This window comes from Arachis ipaensis, chromosome B04 (assembly GCF_000816755.2).
Source record: "Arachis ipaensis cultivar K30076 chromosome B04, Araip1.1, whole genome shotgun sequence".
NCBI classification, from domain to species: domain Eukaryota; kingdom Viridiplantae; phylum Streptophyta; class Magnoliopsida; order Fabales; family Fabaceae; genus Arachis; species Arachis ipaensis.
Genome location: NC_029788.2, coordinates 8,625,993 through 8,633,989, shown reverse-complemented (window position 1 = coordinate 8,633,989; position 7,997 = coordinate 8,625,993). Strand labels below are relative to the sequence as shown.

General features: G+C 32.2%; 1 protein-coding gene across 1 annotated transcript in view; it reads left to right on the top strand.

The window, feature by feature from the left end:
* The window catches only part of LOC107638767 (pre-mRNA-splicing factor CWC25 homolog), a gene marked incomplete in the record, with an annotated part of 2,900 nt that continues 891 nt past the window's right edge, over window positions 5,989–7,997 (top strand). The window contains 4 exon segments of the mRNA XM_016342155.2: window positions 5,989–6,328; window positions 6,436–6,586; window positions 6,699–6,854; window positions 7,673–7,997. Of these exon segments, the coding sequence (XP_016197641.1) occupies window positions 6,141–6,328; window positions 6,436–6,586; window positions 6,699–6,854; window positions 7,673–7,997 (820 nt within the window).

Genomic DNA, 7,997 nt, shown 5'->3' with positions numbered 1-7,997 from the left:
TCCTAATACGAAAATATTTAATAATAAAAAAATTAATTAAAAATAGTCAGAATTTTTCTTGTTTAATATTATCGATCATAATAACCTATATATGATTGGATCTTCCATATCCCATTCTTCTTTTTCTTCGTTATTATAATCTTCCCAAATAGGTGGAGCAAAACGTAGCATCTTCTCTTTCACCGTTGAACATGTTTCGCCATTCATGAGTTCTTGTGTATTATAATTGAAGAATGCGCCATTAACAAAACCCTCAACCTTTTCTTGATCATCATCATAGATGTTACAAAGAGCCTCCATGTACTGTAAGGGCAACTTTTCCGTGGCTTGAACGTCGTGCGAGACACGACGGAACGAGTCACGGCAAAGAACTCTAGAAAAATCCAACAGCTTAAGTTCACTTTTAGTGGCGGTTGGAGATGGTGGTGAAGGAGGGTTTATTGCTTTTCTTAAACAGTGTTCTATTGGGTGGGTGGCGGCCGTCGTGGTAGGAACACGTGGCATCATCATCATTAGCATGAGAAGAATGATGATGAACTTTGATGAAGACATTGTGGAAGACTTGAAGAAGTTAAAAGTGTTCTTAAACAAGAATATTTGATAATTTTATTAGTATGAGAAACAATCAACTAAGTATGTGTGGTGTTAGTGACAATTGATGTTATTTATATACAATAATGTTGTTAAGTTTGATTTAAATTAGCATCTAATCTAATCTAATCTTATTTTTTTCAACAAATTATATAATTTAAATGACTGGAATGGATTAAATTTTAAATCTCATCTTAAATTTTATTTAATCTAATCAAAATAGTATTATATAAAATAAAATAAAAGATTACTATACAATTTGTTTAAGTTTAATTATCTCTCAATAATGTTACATACATAATTTAATAGGTATTTTTTTTTTACCGAAAATATGGAGACTCGAACCCACAACCTCTTAATTGAGTATGGAAAGACTATGTCATTTGAGCTATTGCTTCTTGACACATAATTTAATAGGTTCCTCCTATGTTTATTTATCTATTTTATTAATAATTCAAGTTATTAGCCTTATAAGTTACATGTCAAAAATGGATCAAACCAATTTAATTCAAATTAAACGGTTGAAATTGTATCAAATTGGATTGAATTTTAAAATTAAATTACATGCAATTAATTCAAATCAAACCGTAAAAAACTATACTAATCATATATCAAATAAATTGGCAATCAAAATTAGTTTTCAAACTAATTATATAAAAAAATCCAAAACCAAATTTGCAATAGCCTTATCAGAGAAAATAGGGTGTGTGAATAGGTCAATGCTTCCAAAAAAAAATCCCGATAGATTTACCAAAGTTTTTTTAAAATGAATTTTATTCAATAAGAAGAGAACCGCATAATGTACCATACTTCCGTGGTTATTGATTATCAATATAGTAGAAATTGTTGTGATAAGAATGAGACGTGGATGTCTATTCCTATGTGGAGCTTACTTTTTTAAGGAAGAATAATTTTAAATGTATGTTGAAATTAGACTTTCTATACATGTATAAATAGAGATCTATTGCCTCTCAGAAAAACACACTACAATCAATAAGAATTCTATCTCTTTCTATTTATATTGTCTATATACAAAATTCTTCCTCTCTTTCTTTCTTTCATATGTTAATACATATATATAAATATATAAGTATCATATCTTTTATATTGAGATAGTAATTGTGGTTAATATTGTTATCTAATTATATTTCTTTACTTTATGTTTGTTACCTCTTCCTTATTTATTTAGTTATTTTACAACACGTTATCAGCACGAAGCTCTAACGATATTTTAGGAAGACTTCAGGTAACAAATTTTTATTATGTTGAAGCTCTCTCATCTTGAATTCAATGCTCTTGATATATCTGAAAATAATTATTTATCATGAATATTAGATGCTGAAATCCATTTTGATTCAATGGATCTTGAAGATATAATTAAGGCTGAAAAATAATGCATCCCAGAAGGATAAAGCCAAGGCCATGATTTTCCTTCATCGTCATCTTGACGTATGATTGAAAAATGAATATTCCACATTAAAAGATCCTGCAGATCTGTGGAAAGACCTTGAATAAAGGTACTATCATGTGATACTTCCTCAAACCCGATATGTTAGAGAAAGTTTTCTCGACCTTCCATGCCTCGAATGTGCTCCTGCAGTAGCAATCGAGAAAAATGATTTAAAAAATATTCTAAGCTAATTTCTTGCTTTCTTGTTGCTGAACGCAACAATGAGTTGCTTTTAAGGAATCATGAAGCGCGCCCAATTGGCGCCGCCCCATTTCCTGAAGTAAATGCGGCAAACTACCCCAGAAGAGGTAAATGGCAAGGTTTTATTAACAAGAAAAATTATGGAAGGAAAATGAATTATGTTCAAAAGAGAGGATCTCACCAGAAGTGGGATAAAGAAAGAAATAATGGACAAAGTAAATCAATTGAGGATAAATGCTTTCGTTGTGGTGGAAAGAGCCATTGGTCACGTACCTGTCGTACCCCAAGGCACCTAATTGATCTTTATCAAGCATCCTTGAAAAGGGATAACAAAGGAAAGGAAATAATTTTTGTTTCAAATTATAAAAATTTCACCACTCATTATGATGTATCTGATTTCTTTGAGAATTTTAAAGGAAATATTGGCCATTTGATCAATGACGAAATTGTTTAATATGTGTGTTTGTTAAGTATTCATGTGAATAATTTTTACTGTGCATATACTTTTACTCATTTTATTATTATTATTATTATTTGTTTTTGAAGAAAAATGCCAAGGACATATTCCGAAGATATTTGCCTTGCGGATAGTGCAAGTTCGCACACTATTCTTAAAAGTGATATATATTTTACCCATCTTGTGCCAAAAGAAGAATATGTTAATACTATTATTGGCTCGGGCAATGTGATAGAAGGCTCCGGAAGAGCTATAATTTTGTTTCTTGGAGGAACAAAATTCATAATAAATAATGCACTATTATCTACCAAGTCTCGAAGAAACTTGTTGAGCTTTAAAGATATTCGCCGAAATGGATATCATATTGAGACTATGAATGAGGGAAATCATGAGTACTTTTGTATCACAACTCATGATTCAAATAAGAAAGTTATATTAGAAAAGTTGCCCTCACTTTCATCTGGGTTATATTATACCAAGATTAGTGCAATTGAATCACATGCTATTATTTATTATAATACAACTTATATTAGGCCAACTTCTGGTTTACAATGGCATGTGATTCAATTGCACTAATCTTAGTATAATACAACCCAGATGAAAGTGAGGGTAATTTTTCTAATATAACTTTCTTATTTGAATCATGATTTGTGATACATAAATACTCATGATTTCCCTCATTCATTGTCTCAACATGATATCCATTTCGGCAAATATCTTTGAAACTCAACAAGTTCCTCAGGGACTTGGTAGATAATAGTGCATTATTTATTATAAATTTTGTTCCTCCAGGAAACAAAATTATAGCTCTTCCGGAGCCTTCTATCACATTGCCTGAGCCAATAATAGTATTAACATATTCATCTTTTGGCACAAGATGGGTAAAATATATATTACTTTTAAGAATAGTGTGTGAACTCGCACTATCCGCAAGGCAAATATCTTTAGAATATGTCCTTACCATTTTTCTTCAAAAACAAATGATAATAATAATAAAATGAGTAGAAGTACATGCACAGTAAAATTATTCACGTAAATACTTAACAAACACATACATATAGCAAACTATTCCATCATTGATCAAATAGCCAATATTTTCTTCAGAATCCTTAAAGAAATTAGATACATTATAATGAGTGGTGGAATTTTCATAATTTGAAACAAAAATTGTTTCCTTTCCTTTGTCATCTTTTTTCAAGGATACTTGATAAATATCAACTAGGTGCCTTGGGGTACGACAGATACGTGACCAATAGCCATTTCCACCACAACGGAAGCATTTATCCTCAATTGATTTACTTTGTCCATTGTTTCTTTCTTTATCCCACTTCTGTGAGATCTTTTCTTATGAGCATAATTTCTTTTCCTTCCATATTTTTTCTTGTTATTAAAACCTTGCCATTTACCTCTTCTGGGGTAATTTGCCGCATTTACTTCAGGAAATGGGGAGCGCCATCTGGGCGCGCTTAATGATTTCTTAAGAGCAACTCATTGTTGCGTTTAGCAACAAGAAAGCAAGAAATTAGCTCAAAATATTTTTAAATTATTTTTCTCGATACTACTGCTATAGGAGCACTTTCGAAGCATGGAATGTCGAGAAAATTTTCTCTAACATATTGGGCTTGAGGAAGTATCACATAATTGTACCTTTCTTCAATGTCTTTCCACAGATCTGCAGGATCTTTTAACGTGGGATATTCATTTTTCAATCATACTTCAAGATGACGACAAAGGAAAATTATGGTTTTGGCTATATCCTTCTATGATATATTATTTTCAGCCTTAATGGTATCTCCAAGATCCATTGAATCAACATGGATTTTAACATCTAGTATCCATGATAAGTAATTATTTTCAGATATATCAAAAGCATTATATTCAAGATGGAAGAGATTCGACATAATAAAAATTTGTTACCTGAAGTCTTCCTAAAATTTCGTTAGAGTTTCGTGCTGATAACGTGTTGTAAAATAACTAAATAAATAAATAAGAAAGAGGTAACAAATATAGAATATGAAAATATAATTGGATAACTCTAGTAGTAATATTCACTAGATTTACTATATCAATATAATAGATATAATTAATATGTTTAATATATAAGAAAGAAAATAGTAAGAGAGAGAGTGTAAAAAATATTTGATATTCTTATTGTTATTGTTGTATCTTTCGTCAAGGACAAAACCTCTATTTATATACATACATAAGGTTATTTTATCAAACCTTATTAAATGTAGTTTCTCTTGAAAATTGATTCCTTCATTCTTGAGAAAGTTAGTCTACTCAATACTTACGTAGTCATCCACATTTTCACAACAAAGACAATATAATCTAGATGCTCTATCTCATTCTTGAGGATAACAAATATGTTGAGTAAAATTATCGACAAGCCACACAAAAGTCAAAGTGTCAAACAATAATGTTGGATACATAACTTTAAATTAGCAGCACGAGAAAGTAATAACAATGTAGAGAAATTTTTATTGGAAAACAAAATTAAATGAATTTCTTGTGGAATATAATTTTTCTAAAGAAAATTGAAACAAGATCTCATAATTTTTCTTTTCTTTTTTTTTGGCCCCTATTAATTTGTTTTTGGAAGTGAAACAATATCTCATTTTAGCGAGTGCCTTAAAATTGATAACTTCTCTTAATTTATAGCAAGTTTGTAGAAGTGTTTATGGATTGGATCGTACTCGCAGATCTGCAGTAAATATCTGTATCTGATTCAAAAATTATGAATATGATCCGATCGGATTAAAAATTGGATTGCGAATCTGTTCTGCATCTGCAGATCCGTAATTAAAAAAATAAATACATATGTTTGGTATTATATTCACTTATTTATATGTTTTAGTTAGTAGTTATTATTCATATATTGTATTATTTTATTTTTGTTATTTAGAAAAAGTTTGATTAAAAATATTTTAGGAATAATTAGGTTTAAAAGTGTGAAAAAAACATTTTTATTAAATTTTTTACATAGAAATATAATTAAATATAGAATGTTCAATTATGCGGATATACTCAATATTCGATTCGATTTGCAAATGTGCGGACCAAATCGAATCGGATCCAACACTAAAAAACACGAGTATCATATCCAATCCGATAAAAATTATGCAAATCGACTCGAATTTTCGACTATATTCAATCCGCGTACGCCCCTAGTTTATTCCATTCCTATTGTTTCTTCATTCCAAAAAAAATTATTTTAAATCAAATAATTAAAATGACCGAAAGTTAAATTAAAAATGTTAGCCGCTTTTAATTATTGAAAACGCAATTATTAAGTTAAAAAAAAAAGAAAAACAAATAGACAGAGGCGCGTTTGAGAAGAGCAATAACGAGAAAGAGATCGTCGACGTCCAAGTTTGAATCGAAGCGCCACCGGCTTCTGCCACTGCATCGTTAGGGTTTTGTTCAATCAGAAGAACAAAGATGGCGCTGAAGTTTCTGAACAAGAAGGGATGGCACACGGGCAGCCTCAGGAACATCGAGAACGTTTGGAAGGCAGAGCAGAAGCACGACGCCGAGCAGAAGAAGTTGGAAGAACTTCGAAAGCAGATCCACGAAGAGCGTGAGCGCAACGAGTTCCGCCTTCTTCAAGAGAAAGCTGGCCTCGTCCCGTAATTTTCCCCTATTCAATTCAATTCCTCCATTTTCAATTTCTTAGTTAGGGTTTGGGGTTAGAATTAGGATTTTATTGAACAATTTTTACTCATTTTGATTGCAGTGCTCAGGAGAGGTTAGATTTCTTGTACGATTCGGGGCTTTCGGTCGGAAGAAGTTCTAATAACGAAGGTTTCAAAGCACTTGAAGCTTTTCCCAAACCCGATGCTTCAGCTGATGCGCCTTCTTCTTCTGCCTCTGCTTCTGCTTCTAAGGTATTTTCATCTTAGCTTCGAATTTTTTTTCTGTTTTTTTGGGCAAAAGAGTATTTTTTTTCTCATTGGTTTTTGTTGTGAATTGATTTTGTGATTGATTGTCCTGTGGCAGCAACCTGGAGCTTTGTTTGAAGACAAACCGCAGTCTGCGAATGATTCTTGGAGGAAGCTCCACTCTGATCCTTTGCTTATGATTCGCCAGCGCGAGCAGGAGGCGCTTGCTAAGATCAAGAACAACCCTGTCAAGATGGCTATGATTAAAAAATCAGTAAGATTTCTTTTATTTTAAACCTCAAACTCAATAGAGTTCAAAATTTTACATAATTCAAAATCTTCCTAACTGGTAAGTGGTAACTCTGTTAATAACATCCATGTTCAGATTGATAGAACTTAGACTTAGGAGGTATGAGAATTTTGAGATCCCTTCATTAACTTGGTTTCTGGTAATTGTTACCCTTTACCTAGATCAAGCCAATGTATATATGTAAGTAGGTGAGAAGAGACAGATATTGGTGGATAAGACCTGTTACACTCAGTTCCATAAAATTTTCTAGAGGGTGGGGTGCCCGGTCTTAAGAAGTGCTGTGAATGCATTGGTGATTGTTTCACATATTGCAGAAACTGCTGACACACCAAAACCTTGTTACTTGGGAATCTTCCTTGTCCAATACAAAAGTCTTGTTATTACAAGAACTTCTCCCAGATCCACACTGGCAATACTATGCCCCCTACTATATGTGGTGCCTTCACCATGTGAACCATTGTTTGCAACCTGGTGCCCCTAGTAGACACCTCCATCCATGCAATTTGAGGCTATGGGTCATTTTCATGGTGATCCTGGCTTTAATTATATGAAATTGTGAATTGTTACTTTTTACTCACTTAGGCATTGGCCACCTTTCATTTTGTTAAATTTGTTTTCTTTAATTCACTGATCACATTACATATTTTGTATACATTTGTCAAATTGTGTTCGCCGAGTAGTTTTACAAAACAATTGCGTCGGTTCAGTTTTACCAAGACCTTTTTGTTTAACATCATTTCTAATTGATAGCTTATCCTAATCATGTATGGTAACATTGGTAGGTTGAAGAAACAGAACACAAGGAGAAAGGTCACAGCAAAAAGGAAAAGCGGAAGAAGCACCATTCTAGTAAATTAAAGCTTAAAAGACATTCTGATTCAGAAGACGACACTACTGAAAGGAGAAAAAGAAAGGCTGGTGATCGAGATTCCGACAGGAGGCATCACAAGTCTCTATCGGATTCAGAATATGATTCAAGTGAAGAAGAAAGCAAAAGAAGGAAGAGTCGTTTTGAAGACAAAAAGTACAAAGAAAAGATGGAATTTGATTCAAGTGAAGAAGAAAGAAGAAGGAAGAGTCATTATGAAGACAAAAAATACAGAGAAA